This window comes from Echeneis naucrates, chromosome 21 (assembly GCF_900963305.1).
Source record: "Echeneis naucrates chromosome 21, fEcheNa1.1, whole genome shotgun sequence".
In the NCBI taxonomy this organism is placed as follows: domain Eukaryota; kingdom Metazoa; phylum Chordata; class Actinopteri; order Carangiformes; family Echeneidae; genus Echeneis; species Echeneis naucrates.
The window spans coordinates 7929093-7951988 of record NC_042531.1 but is presented as its reverse complement, the minus strand read 5'-3'; the positions used below and the strand labels follow the sequence as shown (position 1 = coordinate 7951988).

The 22896-nt window shown below is 40.8% G+C and overlaps 5 protein-coding genes across 5 annotated transcripts; 2 read left to right on the top strand and 3 right to left on the bottom strand.

Moving 5' to 3' along the window:
- Positions 1–342: 342 nt before the first annotated feature.
- cfap210 (cilia and flagella associated protein 210) lies at positions 343–3448 on the top strand. The gene is made up of 9 exons (XM_029530784.1): positions 343–391; positions 1020–1228; positions 1351–1524; positions 1612–1817; positions 2002–2158; positions 2239–2378; positions 2445–2637; positions 2821–2985; positions 3092–3448. The coding sequence occupies exons 1-9, from the start codon at positions 343–345 to the stop codon at positions 3446–3448; spliced, it is 1650 nt and encodes a 549-aa protein (XP_029386644.1).
- A 1160-nt stretch (positions 3449–4608) lies between these two features.
- ppig (peptidylprolyl isomerase G (cyclophilin G)) lies at positions 4609–9543 on the bottom strand. Its single transcript, XM_029530096.1, has 13 exons — positions 9432–9543; positions 8870–8955; positions 8371–8445; positions 8178–8285; positions 8027–8071; positions 7854–7941; positions 7703–7732; positions 7459–7598; positions 7188–7365; positions 6926–7111; positions 6763–6847; positions 6530–6669; positions 4609–6353 (listed from the first exon to the last, which is right to left on the bottom strand). The coding sequence occupies exons 2-13, from the start codon at positions 8928–8930 to the stop codon at positions 5357–5359; spliced, it is 2133 nt and encodes a 710-aa protein (XP_029385956.1). The 5' UTR covers positions 8931–8955; positions 9432–9543; the 3' UTR covers positions 4609–5356.
- A 421-nt stretch (positions 9544–9964) lies between these two features.
- On the top strand, positions 9965–15183 carry fastkd1 (FAST kinase domains 1). The gene is made up of 15 exons (XM_029530594.1): positions 9965–10253; positions 10351–10744; positions 10831–10899; positions 11326–11451; positions 11529–11927; positions 12016–12126; positions 12625–12756; positions 12835–13321; positions 13405–13519; positions 13600–13728; positions 13874–14005; positions 14077–14190; positions 14470–14614; positions 14714–14828; positions 14946–15183. Exons 2-15 carry the CDS (start codon positions 10407–10409, stop codon positions 15039–15041), a joined length of 2508 nt encoding a protein of 835 aa, XP_029386454.1. The 5' UTR covers positions 9965–10253; positions 10351–10406; the 3' UTR covers positions 15042–15183.
- Positions 15184–15389: 206 nt separating this feature from the next.
- Positions 15390–18401, bottom strand: klhl41a (kelch-like family member 41a). The gene is made up of 6 exons (XM_029530607.1): positions 17262–18401; positions 17018–17175; positions 16800–16907; positions 16524–16709; positions 16072–16218; positions 15390–15976 (listed from the first exon to the last, which is right to left on the bottom strand). The coding sequence occupies exons 1-6, from the start codon at positions 18345–18347 to the stop codon at positions 15865–15867; spliced, it is 1797 nt and encodes a 598-aa protein (XP_029386467.1). The 5' UTR covers positions 18348–18401; the 3' UTR covers positions 15390–15864.
- Positions 18402–19098: 697 nt separating this feature from the next.
- bbs5 (Bardet-Biedl syndrome 5) lies at positions 19099–22568 on the bottom strand. The gene is made up of 12 exons (XM_029530691.1): positions 22425–22568; positions 22233–22315; positions 22091–22156; positions 21709–21758; positions 21405–21532; positions 21188–21323; positions 20774–20869; positions 20340–20402; positions 20100–20234; positions 19771–19854; positions 19489–19512; positions 19099–19412 (listed from the first exon to the last, which is right to left on the bottom strand). The coding sequence occupies exons 1-12, from the start codon at positions 22484–22486 to the stop codon at positions 19311–19313; spliced, it is 1029 nt and encodes a 342-aa protein (XP_029386551.1). The 5' UTR covers positions 22487–22568; the 3' UTR covers positions 19099–19310.
- Between the last annotated feature and the right edge of the window lie 328 nt (positions 22569–22896).

Here is a 22896-nt window from a genome sequence, read left to right as displayed (position 1 = left end):
ATTGTCCAGGTTAACTGCGCGCCCTCTGGCTACGTCACTTCCGTTTTAGCTTTTTCGGATGCGAAGTCAAATTTTCTCACAAAAACGACTCTAGAGGCCCAATTAGTGTGTTTACCAATATATTTTGAAGTTCCTATATTATTTTTATGAACATTGATTCAAAGTGGTCTTTAACCTGCAGTAATAATAAACACACAGCGTACCGGCCTCCGATTGGTCCAGCCGTTGCTTGGTAACAGCGCAACAAACTCCGCGTACCGCGTCAGGTGGAGTCGAAGTTTCAGGAGCGGTTTATTATTTCTGCTTGTTTTTGTTTAGTTAAAGTAGAAACATCAAACTGACATGACATCGGTGGTTCAGCACGGCCGACGGAGAGGCTGCAGTAAAAGTGGTGAGAGCTTTGGGTCGAGCTGAACGGAGGGACAGACAACATGTCGACTGCTTTTAAAAGAAAACAAACTTCCGACACAGTCATGTTGGGCTGCTGTCACCACTTATTGTCATGTTTAAATCAAACGCTGCATTTAATTTTCCGTCAGACACGTAACGATTGTGCATTTCAGGATATGTTCCATGATCATGATCATGATTCAGTTTTCAATGGACAGTTTTGGATGCATGCATATATATTAAAACTCAAGAATATGTTTAAAATCACAGCATCACATAATTAGGGGACAGTGAATTTAACAATATTTAACTATAACAAGGAAGACTGGTCCAGCACTTTTTCTTGTCAGTAACTTGGTCAAGCTTTTGGCCGCATATCAGCTAAATGCAAATGTATAATAATGGAAAAAACTTTTTCATTTAATTCTGAGCACATATCATATGCATGCATATCATATGCAAATAAGGAATTAACTTCTATATAATTTCATAAGTGTCTGTTATTAGTTTATTATCTGGACAGTCCTCAGCTACCTGGATTATGAAAACTGTTGATGGCGGACTGTGTTTCATCGCAGCAATTAATATTCAGGAGGTCTTCCTGGGGTGATTTTCTCCCTTTTTAATAGCGTCTTCAGCAGAGGGAGCCAGCAGGATGATCCAGCCACCTGATCTCCGACAAGTGACAGTTTTAAGCAAGGCTGAATGGCGGCGAATTCAAGATGAACTGAACCGAGTTAATAGAGATAAGGAGAGAATGAGAGAGGCAGCAAACCAAAGAGAAGCCCTGCACTTGCAATCAAAAGAGGCAGTGAAACTGTGGTCCAATACCATCGCTGTGAGTTGCCTATGGAGGGTTTTTGTAAATAGTACTAGATGTGCTTCTGAGGTATTAAAAAGCAGAATATCCTCAAGTGACTCGGAAGCTATCTTATGTTGTTTACGTGTTCATACTGAAAGGGTCAAAGGCAAAAGAAGCTGGAGGCAAAGAAGATTCGAGAGCAGATTGAAGAGGAGAAAAGAAAACTGATTGATATAGAGGAAGCCAAATACCAGGAACAAACGCGTAAAGAGGCCATTGAAAAAGCAAAGACTCAGCTGTATTATCAAACCGACCGGGTCAAAGGATTACATGTTAGTATTGCTTCAGCATCACTGTCCCCAAGGCTATCTGTGCATTCAGATTTTGTGGATAATGAATGATTTTCACTTTTTCTGCAGCGTGCACTCTTGCTGACAGAAGTGCTGAAGGAGAGGGAGGCCCAGATTGAGCTAAAGCAAAGAATAAAAAATGCACAAAAAGATATGGACAAACACTTCATGGAGACGGTAAAGACCAGAAAGGATGCAGCTCTAAGAGAGGAGCAGGAGAAAGCACATCAGAAGAAGATTAAGAGACTGGCTGTGGCAGAGGACCTGAAAAAACAGTGAGTCTCACATCAGACAAGGTTTGATCAGGCTGTTGCAATGTTTTCATCATGGAATGTTTGTAATGGGAAAAATTTACATCCTGTTTTTACAAGTGCAGTGATGGTACCATAGTAAAGTCTAATAACGCAGCCTGGATGTGAATACTTTGTTTCACATGAGAAAATTAAATCTCTCCTTTAGAATTAAGGAACACGAGTTGGCAAGAGAGCAGGAAAAGGCAGAAAATAAGAAGGACAGAGAAAAAATCCAGGACCTTCATGAAATCTATCAGTGGGAGCAGAGAATGGAGGAAGAACGACAAGTAGAGCAGAAGAGAAACCTGATGCAAGCTCACCTGGTAGGATGATAGCAACGCTTGTGGGATTTGTATCCTTACTTTCTAAAGTAAGTTTAATGTTCCACACCCTCTATTTACAGAAACATCTCGACGACAAAGACTTCATAAGAGCTGCAGAGGCACGAAAACAAGAGGCTGACGAGGAGCAAAGGAAACTTTTCCTCTCTACCAAACAAAAAATGATGACGTTAAGGAAAGCCAGAGAAGCTGAGCTTCTTAGGTAAGATCCGGCTTATTTTCATACAACTCCTTGCAGACACAGAACAACACTTGTGTTATTTTTCAGGGAAGCCCAGATGCACAGAGAGAAGATCATGAACAAACTTGCAGTAACACAGCAGGAGCAGGCTGTCAGCGATGAGCAGAGGATTGCCAAGGCTGTCGCTGAACGAGATGCAAAGCAGGCACAACAACAAAAGGAGGAGGCGGCGAAGAGGGCTGCAATGCTGAAGGCGATCGCAGCACATAGACAATTCAAGGTAACGCAACTTCGGATTCCGCAACCAAATTAATATTGTAAATTGTTCATGAATACATTTCCTCTCCATTTTATATTAGTTTTCGAAGCAGAGTCATACAATGTTTTGGTGAAATCCAGTTGGTGTGGTTTGTCCAGCTGCAGCTACCAAACTGTTATCAAACCTGCAAAACTCTTTCACCAGAGACAAGAGAAGGAGCAGAAGGACAAAGTAGAGCAACAGACGATGCGAGATGTGCTTCTGGCCAAGAAAGAGGCGGACAGGATATTTTCTGAGAAGCAACAACTGAAAGCTCAAAGGACCTTAGAGCAAGAAAAGACTGTCCAAGATTTTAATGCCACGCAAATGGTAAGGCCACAGCTGTTTCAACCATGTTGTGAGGGGCGTGATAGTTATAGCCATTTTCCTCCAACGGTAGTGTTTTTAAAGTTAACTTTAATTTTTCCATACACAGGTTGCAAAAATGGCAAGACATCAGCAGGTGAGGAAAGAGGAACACGAGTTTGAAGCAAAGATCGGCTGCATTGTTGCTGAGGAAGAAAACAAGTTTCACCAGTATTCACAGCAAGTCATCAACGCAGCATCGGACGCTCAAAGAAACATCTTTCCACTTCGTAAAGCAGCCAGGGAGGGCATCGGAGGAGGGCATGGTCCCGTTTTCAGTGGAGTCAGGCCTAGCTACCTTGTTCAAGACTGTAGTGGTGCTCAGATGCCCAAATATGTCTCTGGTGTCACCCAGGACATTAAAAAGCTTCATGAAGCTGTAGATATTCAAGAAGCAAAGAGACGACTTGGGTTTACTTGGCAATGACCATTTAGGTTCCAATCTTGTTGGCCGTGGTGTGACAGGCACTGACCCTGAACCATCGTCTTCTGGTCTGAGTTCAGTGGGAATCTGTTGATGGCTGTTAAACACATCTCTCTTCTGTCTCTTTACTGGAGGCACAGAATACATAAAACATCAAAAAGGGTTTAGGCAACAGAACTATATCAGACTGCATGTTGTGACTAAATTCAACTGATTTTTGTGTGGATACCGTTCTCCCACAAGGCATTGCACAAAGGAAGGCAAAACTAAAGAAAGTTACAAAGAACCATTTCGCTCTAGCTCTGAAGGTTAACTTGCTGTGAGGCTCAAGTCGTGAGCGATGGACTCATGATGTAAGCGTACTTTTGTGTGTCAAGCAACTGAGCAACTCACAGAAACAGTGCACTATACACAATACATTTCAGAGACACAGCAACCTTCAGAGATGATCCTGCAAGAGTTCATTAATTACACAATGTATGTGCCCTGCGCAACAATCTGACTTTTGCAAAAATATTTAAGTTTCTTTTTCACCACAGTTTCCTGTGAAGATTTTACATCAGCTGTCTCAACCAGATCGGAGCAAGAAAATGGACTCTAGTAAACAACTCATTACCTCCACAGTTGATGGTTCAGACTTCTTATAAAAATGTAATCATTGGCTATTGCTGGGATTTTAGATGCTAATAATGTTATTCCCTGACAATAAATCTATTGTTTTGTGTTATGATTGTAAAAGCATTTACAGAATATTAAAACAAGTGATTAAAATCCAAATTGAGCATTTTAATTCAACACTGTTGTTGAGATCTTTTCAAAACATCCACAAAACACAATTTATACAAATTGATTTTATGTTGTACTTACAGTATGACAGTGTCATTCCCTCTTTCAAATAAACAAAACATAAAACAGTCCAGAGGTATCTCAAAACAGACAGGATTACAGTAAATTTGTTGATGTACAAAAAGTCACGATGTACATATTTAATCTAACAAGGCCAAGGATTTGCATGCATGAAATAAATGATGGGTATTTTCCTCCAGATTTATGACTGCAGTAAAAATAAAATTACTTTTTTTACTAAATGAACACCACTTTGTAGGGTCATTATCCTCTAAGACCAACTGTGTTAAATAATATTAAAACAAACTTCAGTAGAAAACCTCCTCAGGGGATTTTAAAAAAGAGAGGATCTGTTTCTTACCTTTGTTTTTTTTTTTTTTTTGTTCACCGATTTTATTAAACAGTCTGAAACTGTGAAACTCAGAAAGGAATTTATCAAGAGAATCCACAATGAGGGGGGGAAAAAAAAAAAAAAAAAAAACTGTCTTCATCTGACTTCTTCTGGTCATTTACAATTAAAACAAAGAACCTGTACTTTCATACTAACTGCCACTGTCGGCAAATGTCTTTTACAGTCACGCATTGTTTTCTATAATCTGGCTATGCAGCCTCAGCTACCCATCAACAATGTGACAGTTAAAAAAGATCAAATCCAAAATCCCCATTCAGAGCCCAAATGTAGGCCAAAGCTCATCTTTCACAGTTTGAAATGGCAGCATTGAGTGAAATATTTGCAGCTGTTTTTGTGTACTACTCTACTCCCTTATTTACTGCTTTGCAGCTTTTGCAGCCGTCAACCACATCTCTCCTCTGCTGTAATTTCTCATCAGGGTTGTCACTGTTGGAAACCATTTCGGAAATTACCTCTGACGGACTTTGGCACACTCACTTTGGCAATACTGCAAAATGCTTTTTTGTTTGTTTGTTTTTTTTATATAGTGAATGAGAAATGTGAATGTCTCATACTAATAGATAGCTGGTGCTGCATACTACATGTGTAATAGTTATAAAAGAGGAACTCACTTCAAAGATCCCAACCTGTTCCTTTAGGACTCCATCACAGGCTCAGTCACTGTCAGAAATTGAGCTAGAGCTAGATTTATTCCTCTTGCTGTCATTTTTGTCTTTGCTTTTTGTATTATCTGGTCTTGACTTAGTTGGACTTCTCCTGTCTTTGGATTTAGAGGTACTATTATGTCTTCTTTTGTAATCTGGACTCCTTTTACCCTTCCCTTTCTCACTTCTATCGCTGTCAGAGCTGCTACTACGTCTTCTCCTTTGGTGGCCAGCTTCTCTGTCTTTGTCTTTTCTATGAGATGACCGATCTTTGCTGTGGTCTGTTCTGTTACTCTTACTTCGGGAGCGTCTGCTTCTGTTAGAGTCCCTGGTCTTATTTCGATCTGGACTTGAACGATGTTCCTTATCCCTGGATGTTCCTCGCCTCCTATTCTCCCTTTCACTGTTGCTTCGCCTTCCCCGACTCCTGCTACGCTCCCTGCCTCGTTCCCTGTCTCTTTCTCGTTTTTCTTCCTTATCTTTTGATGCTGCAGTCCCACCTCTATCTCTGTTTCTGCTGCTCGATCTGCGTCCATCTTTTGAAGTTGTTCTTTCTTTGCTTTTGGACTTTGTTCTAGTTCTTTCACCATTTCTTCCTTTTGTGTCCTCTTTATGTTTTTTCTCAGACTCGTGGTGCTTATTTCTATCTTTATTGGGATCAGACTCTGATTCCTTTTCTTTCTTGTTAGCATTTAGTTCTTTGCTCCTTGAGTGACCTCTCCTGTCAGCACTTCTGTGTTTGTGCCCCCTATCTCTGCTTTTGGACCTTTTACTCTTTTCCCTGCTTTTACTGCGACTTTGAGACTTATCACGTTTCTTTTCCTTGTGTTTGCCATGTTTCTCATCCTTCTCTACAGCATCCTCTTCCTTGCTTTTGGATCTATGTGACCGTGTTTTCCTGTCTTTTTTACCCTCAGCTGTTTTATCATGCTTCACACTGGAGCCCCGTCTCTCCCTTCTTGAAGCTTTAGCATCTTCGTCTTTAGCATCATCGTTCATGTCACCTCTGTAAAGAAAAAGAAAAATCAAAGAAAGTCAATTGAAAATATTACTTAGAGAAAATGAACTTGCCATCAGACAACACTAGTGTTGTCTTGTATTATGTATTTCTATTAAATTGCATTGTGATTAAGAAATGAAAATTAAAGTACAATTGTATTTTGGTAAATTGAGGTATCTTACTTGTCACCCTTAATCCAGCGTTCCCCAGTGAAAGCCCTCATCCTCTGACGCTGCAGCTCCTGACGCCAATGTGGAGGAGTTTCACTGCGCCGAAAACGATCCCTGGACCTTGAACGAGAGCGTGATGGAGTCCGGTACCTCTGGATAGAGGAAATGATAAACAATTTATTTCTGTTCACATTGGACAAGATAAAACTGAAGTGAGAATTTGGGCTACACATTGCAGCACCTACCCTTGGACCTCTGCCCTTTATTTTCCTGCCAGATCGCGTCATCACCAGTCTTCTATGATATGCTGACTGAGAATTATATGTCGTGCTGGAGAGCAAAAAAGTAGCTACAATTAATTCACATTGACAAAAAGCTAATTAAATAGAGCTTCTGAAACTGACCAACCTCTCTCTCTGCCTTTCATCTTTATTTCTCTGATCCTTCTCAACCTCCTCCTTTGACTTCTGGACAGCCTGGGGGCTTCTCCTCATGAGGAATCGATTCTCTGGGATGGGTGGAATTTCTTCAGGACGTACAGTAGATGTTACCAACTCCTCTTGTTCTTTCTCTTCAGCACTTTCAGGCTCTGACCTAGTAAAGCATTATGGCTCATTATTAAGGCACTTCATACTGTTGAAACTGGAGACACTGAAAATACATTAGGTACCTTTTCTTCTCCTTCTTCTTCTGTTTCTTTTTCAGCTTTTTTGCCTTCTTTTTTCGCTTCTTGGATTCTTTCTCAGATTCTTCAGAATCAGAAGAGGAATCTGATGAGCTTTCAGAATCGCTGGAGCTACTGCTGGAACTGGAGGAGGCCTGCTCTCTCTTTTTTCCTTCCTTCTTTGCTGCAAATTTGTTAAGACTGTTACAATCACAAATTGATAAAATAATAAAAATAAAAATTAAGAAAACATAAAAAATGGGTTGAATGAACAAACCTTTGGATTTAGGAACCAGTTCCCCACAGTTCAAAACTTTAATGTCTGCATATGGTCTGCTGTTAGGGTCTGTTTTCTGGCTCTCCATGGTTTGAACAACCTCTTGGCCAGAGATGACATGACCAAACACCACATGGACACTGAGAGAATAAAGGGGGGGTTAAGCGTTAGCCATGAAACACATTGAGTACATTGAGTGCTCTGGAATCAAATATATTTTCAGATGAAATCAAGTAGCAGTTACCCATCCAGATGTGGTGAAGGTTTTGTTGTTCTGAGGGGTCACAGCAAGGCATTCAAGTGGGAAAAAGCATAGATTTATAAAAAAAGAAGACAAAAAGAACTACACAAAGACTAAATCAATAAAAAGGTGAACATATAAATGTTTTGCTTACATGAAAAACTGGGAACCATTTGTATCTTTTCCTCTATTGGCCATAGACAGAAGGTACTCTTTGTTGTGTTTAACAGCAAAGCTTTCATCTGGGGGAGAAGGATGAGATTGTTATACCATTTTTGAGACATCGGTTTGGATAAAAATTGACATTTCTAACACTGGCTTCCCTACCTTCAAAAAAACCTCCATAGATGGATTCACCTCCTCTTCCATTGCCTAAGAAAATAAATAAAAAGAAACAGAGTCACAGCATGAAAAGAGACCTTGGCTTTATTGTACCCATGTTGACTACTGGTTATGCAAACAGATTCAATATCCTCACCCTCACTGAAGTCTCCTCCTTGAATCATAAAGTCTTTTACAATTCGATGGAACAGACACCCTTTGTAGTGAAGAGGTTTCTGAGTTCCTTTGCCGATGCCCTTTTCACCTAGATGAAACAATAGTAATTATCACGATTGTGCATACAAGAGAAGTCTACTGGCATATTACTGAGAGTGAAATCCATCACACACCTGTGCAGAGGCATCTAAAATTTTCACATGTTTTGGGACAGATGTCTGAAAACAACTCCACCACGATTCTGCCAACTGTGAAGAGACGCTGAGTTAGCATAATTTTTCAATATTTAAGAACATTTGTGACAAAACTCAACACCTCCTTACAACTCAAGTTGTAAGTGTATGGGGTATATGGAGCTAAACCATTTGTAATCTAATATAATATCTCTTCAAAAAAAAATAAAAAAATTAAAAATACTTTCACAGGGATTGTATTAATCGGGTTTATAAGCAGGTTGCTGATCCAATTTATAGAAGGTCGTGGTTGTTCTACTTATTTACAGTATTTTAAAAGAACATGTTCATGCCACAATACAACACACAAAATATCCTATTTAACAAAGTCACAAACTACAACACACAACAACGACAGTTGGCGAGGTTAGCCACTATAGCAAAAGTTTCCCAGTGGGATTCTTTGGGATCCGGTATGGGTGATTAGCTTGACTCTTACCGAGCACATTACTGATCCCAATGTCGAGGAAGCATCGAGGTCGCTGAACCTTGATCCCCATGATAACCTCAAGCAATCCAACACACCTGTAGGTTAGTGAGATAAAACATGAAGGTCAGAAGGACGTATCCACAGAGAGATGTAAATCAACCGGAGCTGTCACCTGAAGGCTTCCTTAGAAGAGCAACTGAAAAGCATTTAAAGTAACAATAAATGGTTTAACGTGGTGTTGATCAATCGTCGCAGATGAACGTACCGATACAAACGAGCGTGATCACCAACAATCGAGCTCAGGCCAGTTTATTCAACTAAATGTCAGATAATAGTATTTTATCAGTAACACGTTAAACGGCTCTGAGCTGTCTCCGTTTACACGGCCGCTGTCTGGATTAAACTGCAGCAGTACCAATCTCATCGTTGGGCCTGCTGTTAGCATTAGCAAGCTCAGCTAGCCTCAGTCACACAACACAACAGAGGAATCCTCCTGCGCGACATGAGCCGCTTCCGTGCATCAAATACAAACAAGCGTCGCTAAAACGCCGATAATGCGACTCAACATTACCTGGAAAGGCGGAGGTTTTATTCCATAAAGCGAGCAGTTCGTAACAAACGACGGAAATTAAGTTTCATTCAGTGTTGAGCTCACTGTTTCCAAAGATGGCGCGGCAAGGACGTCAACGTCTGTCGAGGCTCGTGCGCCGTTGAACGCAGCGGCGCATTGGGATCGTTTATCCCTCAGCTATGTCTGAAAGGCAAAAATTTTCTCACCACCCAGCCTACATCATTCATATGAAGAACCTCATTATAACTCTTCATATTTACATAAATGCAACAGATACTATAACTATTAATATCTGGTCTTGAATAGCTTAATTACAGCCTTTTTCCAGCTCTACAGCACACAATTTTACGCTACAGAGCTTGTTTTTTTTTTTTTTTTTAATACGACGTTTTTAGAAATGTATTTACGTTAACGAAACAAGAACCCCTCAGACCATCCAGCTGCTTTCACTCCCCAGTTTAAATAAGCCGCTGCCTGAAGAACTAAACTCAGGGTTACACCTTCATTACGTCACTGGCTGCGGAAGTGAAACACAATAGCACACATGCTAGGCAATTTTGACTTTGAATGAGCGATTTTAATGACAGTTTTTTATAATCGTGATATATGGAACGTTTCGATTGTTCTAATCTACAGAAGTCTACCCAAAAAAGGACAAACAGCAATAGTCCGGTCACCTCAGCCTTTTAAAGTGACTCTTTCTTCATCCACGTGAGCTTGGTGTTAGGAAACTGTCCCGCTGACTGAAGGAGAGCTGCACGAAAGCTGAGTGATGCCGATTCTGCACAACTTTCCTGAGAGATGAGACCCTGAGAACCCGAGGTCAGGAGGTCACACCGAGCTGCGTCCATAACCACGTCAGGGTCAGCTGTCAGGGGACAGGATTGTGTGAAAAACGTGTCTTTTTGTGTTGATCAAGGTCCTGCGGAGACGATGGAGTTCCCGGTGTCTGTTTAACCCGACCCCCGGTCTGTGATGATGCTTCGGCTTCGGTGTGTGAACGTCTGCTTTCGGAGGCTCCTTCACGGAGGGACGGTGAACCGAGACCAGGTGCTGGAGCAGCTGCGGGTCTGCTCGGCGGAGGATCAGGTGTTTGACGTGGTGGGGAGGAACAAGGCCAAGCTGACAGTGGGCCATGTGGGCTGTGCTGTGGGGATGCTGTGGCAGTTTCAGAGGGAGAAGCCTCAGCTGCTCAGGACTGTGGAGCTCATCAGGAGTCACCCTCAGTTCCTGACTCTCCGGGTTCTGGCTGAAAATAAAATTTCTCTCATGGATGATCTCATGTTGGTGGACATGCTTTACAGTTTTCTCAGGTACAGAAAAAAGTGACACACCCCTTCAGAATGTGTTTGAGTTGTAAAATTGTAACAGAATGTGCATATTGGCTGTCCATCTTTAGGCTGAATGTGGATCCACACGACTCTCTTGTTCAACAGCTGGTTTCAGAAGCATGGCTAAGAATAGACAGGTATGATTACGTACTTCTTTTGGGTTCTTTTTCGCTTGTTTTCGGTACTGAAATTTACGATTCTGCTGCAACTGCATTATTGAGTCATGCAGGGAAAAATCATTCCAGTCAGAAATTGTTTTATGAACGAGATGGCAGAAAAAAGTGAAAAAGCGACACACTCGCTGTCTTTCAACATGCTAGAGGTAACCCCAAATGATTACATTCAGTGATCTGGTTAACACATAAACACAGCTAATCCTGCCAACAGAAGCTGGAACCAGTGTGTGTTTAGCATTTTTGCTTGATAGATGACTGAACAGATGATACTGAGCTAAAACTGTCATGAAACTCTTTGTCAACTAGATGAAATCAATAACTGGATAAATCATCTAGTTGTGTAAACACTAATGAAATTTTATACAAATGTGTTTGCTCCCCCCCCAGATTTCCAATGGCGTCGCTTTCCAAGTTTGCAATTTGTCTAAATGATCAGCACCTCCAGCACAGTCCTCTAATGGGCCGCATCACCAGTATTGTGGATCAGAGACTGTCCTGTATTGATGATGCCAGGTTGGTTGTCATTTAAATATGATTACATTTAAACATTTTATATAGTGTGTATTTACTCTCTGGTGTTGTTCTCACAGGATTCTAACTACACTGATGATAAGCATGTCATCACTGGTGTCTACTCGGCTGCGCGATGCCTTAATTAGCCGGGCAGATCACCTTCTGGACGCCATGGATCCCTCACAGTACAACAACCCTCGGAGAGTGGTGCAGTTTTTGCGTAATGTGAAGTACAGCCACCGGCCTCTGCTGGAGAAGTGCAACCAAATCCTCTTGTGCAATGTGCCGAGGCTGGATGCGGAGAATATCGGCATCATCATGGGGCTGTATCAGTCCCTGCAGTTCAACAACTGTGACTTCAGGCTGGCTGTTAAAGAGCGGCTGATTGAACTGATTGATTCAAGCACTGATCCTTTCTCCTTCACTAAACTGTTTGTTGCTCTGGCTCCCTTGGCCAGCCCAGACATCAGAGAACGGTTTGTATCATTATTATCCCTGGAGGAAAATACCAGTAGAAGTCTAGCAGCAGTCCACGAGTCTCACTGGTGGTGTCATTATTTTCAGGTTGGAGAACACTGCCTTCATGTTAGCAGATGAGCTCAGTGCACACCAGGCTCTGGCTTTAGCAGAAGCACTCGAAGAGATTAACAGCAGGAATCTCAGTTTACTGAGCAAGTGAGTTTGTATCTCTGCCATGTAGCAGAAGTGCTACTGTATCAATTTATTGGTTCATTGATTCAGTCATCTTCTATCGCTTATCCATTTTCGGGTTACGGGGGGTGCTGGAGCCAATCCCAGCTCACACTGGGTGAGGGCGGGGTACACCCTGGACGGGTCACCAATCCACCACAGGGCCAACACACAGAGACAGACAGAGACCAACAACTGTATCAAAAATTTCAGTTATACTAGCAATCACATTTATGGCAGCTGAAGAACCTGCAGTAGAAAAATATTTGTGAGGGTTTGGATACAGGGCCATTTAGGAGCCACACGATTTCAACAGGTGGATCTGTTTTGTTGATATCTAAGTGGAGAAATTGGAGAAACTTTTACGCCCCCCCCCCCCCCCGAAAAAAAAAAAAAAAACAAGTTCAAAAGAAACTGATATATAATTATCACATAAAAACTCACAGAAATCTACCAAATATCGTAACCTATATATCATTACAGGATTGCGTCACTCATCCAGAGGAACCTTCATGTGTATAAACCAGTAGAGGTGGCCCGAGTCACCCAAGCCCTTTATCTGTTGCAGTACCAGAACCCTGAACTCTTCACCAAACTAAGAAGTATTTTAATGAAGTAAGCGTTTATTTGTGCTCAACCAGACCATTTTTCATTCCAAACTTGAATCCAGACTAATTCCACTTTGTCATGCAGATTTTTGCAACACAGCGTCTTCCCCTACGAGGTGATCATGCTGACCCGTGTTCTGTCCATGCTGCCCTGCCCGCGGCCCGACGAGGCTTTGACTTCACGGGTAGAGGCGGTGGTGATGCAGTGTAATCTCAACGACCTCAACACCATTTCCCTCACCATCGCCAAGTGGGTACGGAATGATCCGTCCTACCGCCACAGCACTCCCAGTAAGTATGTCCGGCTGTTGCAGACTCTGAACCGCTGCGGCCACCAGAGACTACAAACGGCAGACCGGCTGGACTTGGTGCTTGAGGAGCTAAAGTTTGTTTCGGGAGAGTGGTTTGAAGAAATGCTGCTCGAGGAAACAATGGCCATGCTGCAGAGGATGATGGACCAAATAAACTGGACCAATGTGCCAGAGCTGTCCCTCTTCTTAACCAAGATGAATTGCCTCTGCCCTCTTCTAATGGACCATATTGCCCGTGTGGCCATTAAAGACATTGATAAGGTGCTTTAGGAGACAACTCAACACCGTCCAGTCTGGAATAATGAATTCTATATTAACTGTACTTTTCCTCCATCATTTTAAAGATTCACTACTCCGCAACTTATGCAACCCTGCTACCCTTTTCTGTCCTGAATTATGATTCTGCACAAGCAGACGAGTTGTACGATGCTTGTGTTCAGCGCTTCACTCCTCACATCAGTAAGTGAATAGTTTATAGCCCCTTTTTTCCCCTCTATCATTTCAAACACACATTCATACATAACATCATGTATTTGTAGCCTCCTTTGACCCACACCTGCTGGTTCTCCTGGCATATGCCTTGGCTGTAGCTGACTGCTTTCCCGAGGAACTGGTCAGAAGAATCTTCAGCATCGACTTTCTGGGAAAATTGGATTCGCAACTTGAAAGTCTGTTCCCATTATGTTTAGAATTGTGTTTTTAAAAAATGAATGCATGTCCCTTTCTATGTGTAGCACAATATTCATCTTGAGATGTGGGCCCTCCCTACTCGTTGAATAGGACTAATTGAACTGCCCACATTGTTTGTTACAGCCTTACCTGATGCGCTCAACATGCGGACCAGACTGCGCCTCATGGACCTCAACCGAGCTGTGTGTCTCGAGTGTCCTGAGTTTCAGGTGCCGTGGTTTCATGAGCGCTACTGCCAGCAGCTGCAAAAGAAAGGTAAGTCTTTTGGTATTGGTTAAAATTCAACCCAATTCATGCAATTCATGACCTACCCATTTTTCTTTCAGGACATGGTAGCATTAGTCCCATGCAGCAGCAAATCCACAAAATGCTGGGGGAAGTTCTAGGTGGCATCAACTTTGTCAGACTCTCAGTTGTCACGCCATATTTTTACACTGTGGGTGAGTAGCAGTTAACCCAGTCTATGATATGTATATGATGTCTTCGTATTCTGAAAGCATTCAAACCTGAGAAAAGAAAAAGCTCATTCTCTGGTTAGCGAATATGCTTTCAGTGGATGAAGTCAATTTACATGCATCAGTTTTAATATATAAGTGGGAAGCTTTCATTCCTTTTCTGTTTAGCAGTAATTGTCCAATCTTGGCAACACAGTTCATACTTAAGTAGAAATGAATGAGAAATGGATAGCACAGTAACTAGAGCATGTTTTGCAATTCCAGACTTTGAATGCATGCTGGACTCACACCGACAGCCGCTGGCTTACGCCACACAAAGCTCGCTGCAGATCTCAGATGGAGAGAAGGCACACTGGGCCACAGGCTCGCTGGAAAAAGTCAAGGATGAGCTACCACCTGGAGCTCAGAGGTAACAATGCAAAAAGAACCCTCTGAATACTGAAGATGATCCATTAGACTGTGCAGAGATGAAATATAATTGACATTTTGTTTTTGCTTTGTACACCAGAGTTTCTGTGGACTTTCTTGATTCAAAGTCTTTCTGCAAAAATTCTCATCATATGAAAGGTGAAGCTCTGATGAGAAAAAGACACCTTGAGATTCTGGGATATCGTGTTATTCAGGTAAGAGGACACCATTTGAGTTGAGCTGGTCTGTAGTATTTTTCAGTACTTGCACTGATTCTTATTTTATGAAATAAGTAAAATAATTTAGTTTTTTCCTCGTTGTAACTAATACAGATCCCTCACTTTGAATGGAACTCTATGGAGCTTTCAACACCGGATGCCTGGAAGGAATATCTAAAGAAGAAAATATTTCGAGATCTTTCCTCCTAAAGGCATGATTTACTGAATAAAGAAGGTAATGTTACATGTTGGAGAATGGAAAGAACAAAAATTCAAGTGCTACTTATATTTTGACATTAGAACTGACATGAATCTCCCATGTTCATGTTAACTGTGTTTATATTGCAATAAATATGCTTTTGTACTAAGTATTTTTCTGTAAAATATTTTATTAGACTCTGTACCGCAGGTGTTAGGGTTAGTGGATTAACTTGATATTTTGTTGAAGATTATTTATATTTATATATATATATATATATATATATAGAGTGAACAGTTTGGACACAGTCTCTCAAATTCAGTTGAATAGGAAAGTGTGTCCAAACCTTTGAATAGTAGTATATCATTATTTTTAAAGGTTTGTGGTATGACTTTCAATATGCAAGGTGTGAGGGCAATAGTTCTTTTGGTGTGAAACAAATTCACACTCATTTCTTCAGGTATATGCAATGGGCCACCAATCTTTAGTATTGTATTTTAATATTTTATGAGCTGCGGGCAATTATATTTTTATACTGAAGAGCTGCAAACCACAGAGTTTAGGTGATGAGGAAATTAAACATTTTGAGATTTAGAGGAGGAAAGCTAGGCAAGTTATTACCAATTGCCAGTGCATATGTGATATGTCAGAATTAAAGAAACAATCATTTCTAGTCCAAATAAAATTGTTGATCATGTAAAATTCTGATATATTTTATTAAACAACAAGCAAAAGTGATATGTGATAAATGACGACAATGCTCCCCAAAATAAGAGCATGCGTATATAAAACTCTCCTAAAGCAGTAGACTAGCAGCCACTGGGCTGTACACAGCTACAGTTTAGGCATTTTGGCTGTATTCAGACGCATGGACACACAGGTGGCTCCAGCTGCATAACGCATCTCTCTGATCATGCCACTCCACTGCTTCTTGTCATCTTCATACCTGAAGGTGCAAGAGAGTTGTCATTGTAAAAGAAAGTCACCAAGATCTTATGTTAGGAAATAAACTGTAAAAGCGGCACCAGTTTTAACACATACTGCCAAATGTCAATGATTTCGCTGGGTGCACACTCTTTGTTGTCGTTCTCCACCATGGCGAAGCCCCCCACAGCGTAGAGCTGCCCGCCACAGCTCACCAGGTTGATTGAACTCCTCTCCTGGGGAAACTCTGTGAAGGGTGACCATCTGCAACAAAGTACACTCAGCTCGATTAACGTGACATCTCAGATTTTTCATCTGGTCTTTAAAAAAATCACAGCAAGAGCTTCTCAACTAGTGGGCTTAATTTTTTGATTTAAAGCAGCAGTTCATATTATGGGGAGCAGGACCGCAAAAAAACACCATCAATCAGAGGAGTCACTCAATATTTTAAAGAAAGAAAACTATGTCTGACATACACTGTCACTATGGAAAAGTGAAAAACGTAAACTTCAATAGACAGAGAAGTTTTAAAGGATCTATGCTGGTTGTAGTAAAAAAAAGACACATACTTGTTGGTTCCAAAGTCATAGGTCTCACATGCAGATATGAGACCGTCCTCATTGACGCCTCCAGCCACAATAATCTTCCCTTTGTGTATCACAGCTCCAAACATCGATCTGGGAGTCTTCATGGATGCCACCTCCTTCCACTCTGACTTCTTGTGGTTGTACGCAAACATCTTGTTGGTTGGTTTACTTTTACCAATGAGACAAAATGATTCCCAAGCTGAGTTAACACTTAAATAACAAAAATCATCATAATCAGTCTTCTGGTTTCAGTCTTACTTGTCATCCGTTTTGCCTCCGATACAGTAGACCAGTCCGTTCTCAGAGACCACACTTTGGCCGTGGATTTTCAATGGCAACTTTTTTGCCTCTGTCCACTTCATTTTTCTGCAGCAGCAAACAAAGTTAGAGCGAATATGCTCAGCAGGGAATACAAATAAATGCTATAATTAGAGGTCACTGATTTAAAATCCCAAAGGCTGAGGGGTTGAACTTACTCAGTGTCATAGCACATAACAGTGTCATGTGACTCATCGGACTGTAAGTCTTTTCCTGCTATAGCAAAGATAAGATTTTCAAATTCTCCCATAGCAAAGAGACACCTTGGGGATGGCATTGGTGGCAGAGCAATCCACTCAGCACCAATGCTGTCCAGCTGAAAGACACAGAAGTTCAAAAAATAAGTGAGAAGATTCATTTTCTGAAATTTAATCTCATTGCAAATTAAACTAGTTTTCCTACCTGGTAGAAATAACATTGCAACGGGTTTTCTTTGTCCTCTTCATCAACAAAGAGTCCTCCCAATACAAACAAGTTGTTCTTCTTTGATATCAGACTGACGTGGTTTCGGGGGATCTGCTCTGCCATTGCAGCAAGAAAACATTCGTTCTCCTGGACGTCATAGGACACGGCAGCAGTGTCATTGATCATCAACAGCAGGTCTTTAGCATACATGCCAAATCTGCGGTTATCATTCAGGAAGCCAGGCAACTTCCCCTCTTCTCCTTCTTCACCATCTTGTCCCTTTTTCCTCTCTGGCACCTTCCCTGCAAAGGCATCCTTGATGACTTTGAGTTTCTTGAGGAGTTCAGGGTTGGCCTTGATGAGGTCATCTTTCTCTACCTTTTCCTTAAAGTACTTCTCTGAGAGCAAACGGAAGCGAATGCACTCGAAAGCCTCCTCTAGTGATTTTATGCGCTTCTCTTTGTCCTTCTTGATCCACCTCATCAGCGTCTCAAACACCATCTCTTCTTTCTCTACATTCAGTGCGTCCGCTCCAATAATAGCAAAGAGTTCAGGTGGAGCAAGCTCTAAAAATTCGGCATCCTTGGCTATGATCTCAAATCTGTCTGCAATGTAATCTCGCGCTGCAATTGCCAGTCTGGGACAGTTCAGCATCAGCCCAAGCCTGTAGATGGCGAGACAGTTTTTCTTTGACAGCTGTTTCTGTAGGTAATTCACACAAACTGTGAACACTGAGGGGATCTGGAAGCGATTGGCGACAGTCAGAATGTCCTGCACATTGTCTTCATTGATGTCAATCTCAGCTGAGTACATGTAATTCACAATCAGCTCCATAACATTGGGATCCAGATTCTCCAGAACAACCTCTGATTTGTTCACTTCCTTGCCATCCTCTGAGAAGTAAATCTCCCGGAAATAAGGGCTGCATGCTGCCAGAATGAGCCGATGGCAAGGGATGCTTCGGTCTCCAATCTTGAGGGTACAATCAATTAACTTATTCTCATTCAGAAGCTCTTTGAGTCCATCCTGCAGCAAAGTGCTCTGAAAAAGACGAAGATCTTCTCTCAAACCTTGGGGATCCATTTTGTTCAAACAGGAAATGAATGAAGGTGAGGCAGGTCGCGGTCGACTGTCCTAGCTGGTGAAGACGGAGAACTATAGGGAGTCAGGGTTGAGGCCACTTCAATATAACTGTGTCCCTCTAAATATAGCCATCCACCCCATCTGTGAAGAATTCAGGTTGGCCGAGTCGGAGAGCTCACACAGCTGTCACAGAGTAAAAACAACTATGACTGCCTTGTCACCCTGCGATTAGTAACAACATTGTTATATGGCCATAGATAACTTGTGATCTTTTCATTTTTTTGACTCCAATCTATCTAATATGATGAAAGCAAATTCTTATAAGAAACCCAACAAAGCACATTATGAAAACTGATAATACTTCACACTATAATGCATCGCACAATGGAACAAATGGTTCTGAAATTGTGTTAACAGATTTTGTTGGCATGTACTACGGTTGTGTCTCTTCTAGTGACATCTACATGCCTGGTGACTCACCATACACTGATAGTAATGACCATTTCCCCGCAGTGTGTGATTCAGTATCATATATTAGCATGTTGGTACATTCAAAGGAGAATTACCTAACAAGCTGAAAGGGTCAGTGAACAGCTGCTGTCACAGCAGGTGACAGTTTGTCCCCCTTTAACATTTTTCACATACTTCAGCACCTTTTTTTTTTTGCCTATCAGAGATTTGATAAATAGATACTTACATTTAAATTGATTATTTGAAAAAAAAAATGCACTATTTAATTAGGTACATTTAATACATTTATTTGCAACTTGTAACAATACAAACTGCACTATATTTCAAATACCATCAGCTAGAAGGAAATAAACCTAATAGAAATTACTCTGTGACAGAGGTAATATAGTATTTTCTTGAAAAGTATCTATAATAAGCTGTACAATTTTCAACCTGAGCTATAAATACATAAATTATTTCCTGAAAATTTATCCCACATAAATGTACACTATTTCAGCCCATGACTTCCCACAGTCCATTAAGCGTGAAGCCATCCTTGAGTTTTTCAATGGCGAGGCCCAGCTCCTCAGAGAACACTGGCTCCCGGTCTTGTTGCTTTGGAACAACAATAAATATGTGTCATTTATTTTCAAAATACTTTATGGTTTGAATTATTAGTTTAAGAATTTACCTTATTGCCATCAGCAAAGTAGGCCTGAAAGCAAGCAAATATAAACAAGACAGTTAATTGATGCATTTATTCAAGCTAATCAAGGCAACCACTTTCACTCACCGTCACTGCCACCGACTGCGTTTTTGAGGAGCACCTCTCCTCACAAACATGAGCACCAGGCAACATCAACTCATGTTTGCTCATTATGCTGAAAGTTATAAGCCAACAGCTATTCTGAGAGTCTGAAAACTAAACCCTTAACACCAGAGAAGTGGAAGTGTGGCCAATGGAAATACTCACAGTGAAAGCATCAGTCTGCTCATCGGGCTCAATTTCCACATCATCAGGAGGCTGTTCCACTGTGAGTTCTTCCAGCGGCTGTGGCTGCAACCATTGTTAGGACAAACAGTACTATGACAACAGGATCAGATGAACTGATGGAAAGGACAGCGGTGGTGAGGCTCTGAAACATTAATGGGACTCTAAGTGGCAGGAATCAGCTCTTACAATGACAGTATTACATGTTGCACTATTTCTAAAGATGGTTTAATTGGTTGCAATTCCCACTGATGATCTATTCTCACTAAGTCATAAAATAAATAATAAACAAATAAATCTGATATTCATACCTTTTCTTCCATTTCATAGTCCACTCCGAAGATAGGATTGGCAGAGTACACCTTATGCAATGAATTGATTTCCTTAAGTGCATCTTGAAGCTTATCCACAGGGTCAATCTTAAATCCAAGCACATAGCCGCCACTCTAAAACCCAAAAGATCAAGAGTATTTCTGGATTACCGGTAAATAAATGAGAAAAGGAAATCTTTGCACATTATACTGTAACCAGTTCAGAGAACAACGAGTTACCTGACGTGAACTCTCGATAACCAAAGCCAAGCCAAACTTTGAGTCTCTTATTCTGATAGACCACTTTGGAGGAAAAAGTATTTTAAAAAAGAAACATGATTAGTAGAAGCTTGTGGTGACAGTGGTGTCTGAGACTGAATGAAAAGGGCCTCACATTTATAAATGTCACCTGATAACAACTGTTACATGTGCACAATTGTATAACAGAAGGTTTTATGTTTGTTATGATATGTGGTTACTACAAAATTTTCCTACATTACAGTACCAGGCCCCTGTTTGCTTCAAAATATTTTAGCTACAAATAAGCAGCACACTGAATGGTTTAATTATAACCAACCAAAAGGGCCAATTCGGTTATGACATAATATTTTAATTAGGTTGAGTAGAAAGTCTGAGGGCTAGATCTTCAGTGCTATGTACTGAAAGAGGCTTACAATCTGGAGGAAAGGAATGCTGACATTGAAGCTCTCATTCATATTGGCATGCCACACAATCCGCACATTGGTGATAAAGAAAGTCCCAAGATTGCCCTACACAGAAAAAAGAGCAACAATAAATGCTCCAAATTATTAAACTAAATTCCAGTGATTTCAACAAATCAAAATAAATGCAATTATGTGTCAAAAAAATAGCTTTGCTGAGACAAATTGATATGCTGCTTTACTTGTTGCTATGACAACTAAAACACACACCTCAATACATTTTGACTTTCTGATATACATTAATTGTAAAGATGCTTTTCATTTTTAAAACTACTTTGATGTTATCTTTAACCACCTCCAGGTTATGTAAACATTGAAATTCTGAAAAAAACAGACAGACTTTCTATAAATATTTTTATAAAGTACCTGGTCACTGGATAGATTCCACACTCCATTAATTTTATCATACACTTGCTCACGGGGCAAAAGCCTCAGCTGCTTGTTTTGAATAAGAGCTGCTCGTAGTTTCAAGTCCCTGTACATCTTAGAAGTCTCATACGCCCTGCAACAAAACACATTTACTGTTGGGGTACACATTTTATGTGCCACATAAGAAGAAAATATGCCCTCAACGTTGTTTTACCTGTGTACAGCAATGACAGAAGTAAAGAGCCGCGGGCTTCCTGGAACCACATTTGTGAAAATGAATTCAAATCTTGTGTTGTTGGACTTTGTCAGGATATAGAGTGCTTCTGTTTGGCCTCGCAATTTCTATAAAAGAACGTTAAAATTCAATTTCAGCATGTATATCTGTCTTATGACCACTTACAGTATAAGTTCATATATTGTTTGATATTAAGTTGGCACATTGAACCAAGGTCACCATTGATAGGCTTCATTTCCTAATGAGATTAAATAAGCACAAACAAATAAAAAGGTTTACTCACTGAGTTAGCTGTCCGTGTTGTAATATTAATGATTGAGTTGTAACCCACAGCTGAAAAATAAGAAATTAGATGAGTTGTGTTTTTTTATTCTGTTTACACTTCTTGCAGTCATCATGACTGTTTTTTTTTTATTTTTTTACTTTCACCGGTTTTACTGGCACTTAAGTACAATCCTTACAACAGGCCAAAGTCAGATCACTTAATATGCGGTTTTAAATGTAAATAACTAGAGTAAAAGTGCACAGCACAGTATTCAATCAGAGGAGTCCTTAAATATGTCCCTTAATACCGTTTAACAAGGTAATTTAATACCATACTTTTCCAAGACAGGACGAACATGTGCAGGCAGTAGGAATGGATTTAACCATGCAGGTACACTCACACAGATTGACTCTTGGCAGGGCAAGAGAGTGCCAAATGATCCTCAGGTTTGTGACTAACAGTCGTCCTATTGAAAGAAAAACGGACACCAGTTATTTTCTGTGTGACCAGCCACATATAGTGTGAACCTCCAGGACATTGACCTCTGTCTCCGTTGTTCCCCTTCGTGTCTTCTATGGAGTCCAGACAGTCTATTAGCACCTCTCCGGGACGGGTTTTCATCTGTCTGTAAAAAACATCGTCACATTGATCCACACCATCGACACCAATGAACCCAGAGTGGACCTCCATTATTCTCGTTAGCGGTGAAATAACCTCATTCGGCGGTCACTTACTGGGCTGTAATGTCGAACCTCACGTCCCTGTCTTCCCACAGAGCATCTAAAACAGACGCCATTCTCTGAGTTTGTCAGCTCGGCCGGTTTGTCCCGCAGTGTTTACAGCAGGCTGCTGCGTTAGCTACTAGCTTTAGCTTTAGCGCTACAGCGCTGGCTAATCCGAAGAAGCCTGGCGTCACGATCACCATGGCAACGGACGGCAAATCCAAAGGACAAAAGTAAGTTTATTTATTTATTATTTGTTTCGGAAATAAAACCGCAAGAGGAAATAGAATTGCGACTTTTTAATGACCAAGGACTGTTATAAACAAGCTGGTGTTATTTTGAATGCTAACATTTACTTTATAATGATATCTCACTGCAGTATTTGTGACGTTTCATTAGGCGACCATACTTTATCATATGATTACATTGATTATTGATATGATTATTACATGTGCAACGTTGGGTAGCAACCCTCAATTTTTAT

Coding starts and splice junctions, on each gene's coding strand:
- bbs5 (XM_029530691.1), bottom strand. CDS start 22,486: ATGGCGTCTGTTTTAGATGCTCTGTGGGAAGACAGGGACGTGAGGTTC. Junction 22,157..22,232: donor GGGGAACAACGGAGACAGAG/GTCAATGTCCTG, acceptor TTCTTTCAATAG/GACGACTGTTAGTCACAAAC. Junction 19,513..19,770: donor AGCAGACTGATGCTTTCACT/GTGAGTATTTCC, acceptor GCTTGCTTTCAG/GCCTACTTTGCTGATGGCAA.
- cfap210 (XM_029530784.1), top strand. CDS start 343: ATGACATCGGTGGTTCAGCACGGCCGACGGAGAGGCTGCAGTAAAAGT. Junction 1,525..1,611: donor ACCGGGTCAAAGGATTACAT/GTTAGTATTGCT, acceptor CTTTTTCTGCAG/CGTGCACTCTTGCTGACAGA. Junction 2,638..2,820: donor CAGCACATAGACAATTCAAG/GTAACGCAACTT, acceptor CTCTTTCACCAG/AGACAAGAGAAGGAGCAGAA.
- ppig (XM_029530096.1), bottom strand. CDS start 8,930: ATGGGGATCAAGGTTCAGCGACCTCGATGCTTCCTCGACATTGGGATC. Junction 8,286..8,370: donor TTTTAGATGCCTCTGCACAG/GTGTGTGATGGA, acceptor TGTTTCATCTAG/GTGAAAAGGGCATCGGCAAA. Junction 7,112..7,187: donor AAGAAGAAGGAGAAGAAAAG/GTACCTAATGTA, acceptor ATGCTTTACTAG/GTCAGAGCCTGAAAGTGCTG.
- fastkd1 (XM_029530594.1), top strand. CDS start 10,407: ATGATGCTTCGGCTTCGGTGTGTGAACGTCTGCTTTCGGAGGCTCCTT. Junction 13,520..13,599: donor GCGCTTCACTCCTCACATCA/GTAAGTGAATAG, acceptor ATGTATTTGTAG/CCTCCTTTGACCCACACCTG. Junction 14,615..14,713: donor CTACCACCTGGAGCTCAGAG/GTAACAATGCAA, acceptor TTTGTACACCAG/AGTTTCTGTGGACTTTCTTG.
- klhl41a (XM_029530607.1), bottom strand. CDS start 18,347: ATGGATCCCCAAGGTTTGAGAGAAGATCTTCGTCTTTTTCAGAGCACT. Junction 17,176..17,261: donor TGCAATGTTATTTCTACCAG/GTAGGAAAACTA, acceptor TGTGTCTTTCAG/CTGGACAGCATTGGTGCTGA. Junction 16,908..17,017: donor GTTATGTGCTATGACACTGA/GTAAGTTCAACC, acceptor TTGCTGCTGCAG/AAAAATGAAGTGGACAGAGG.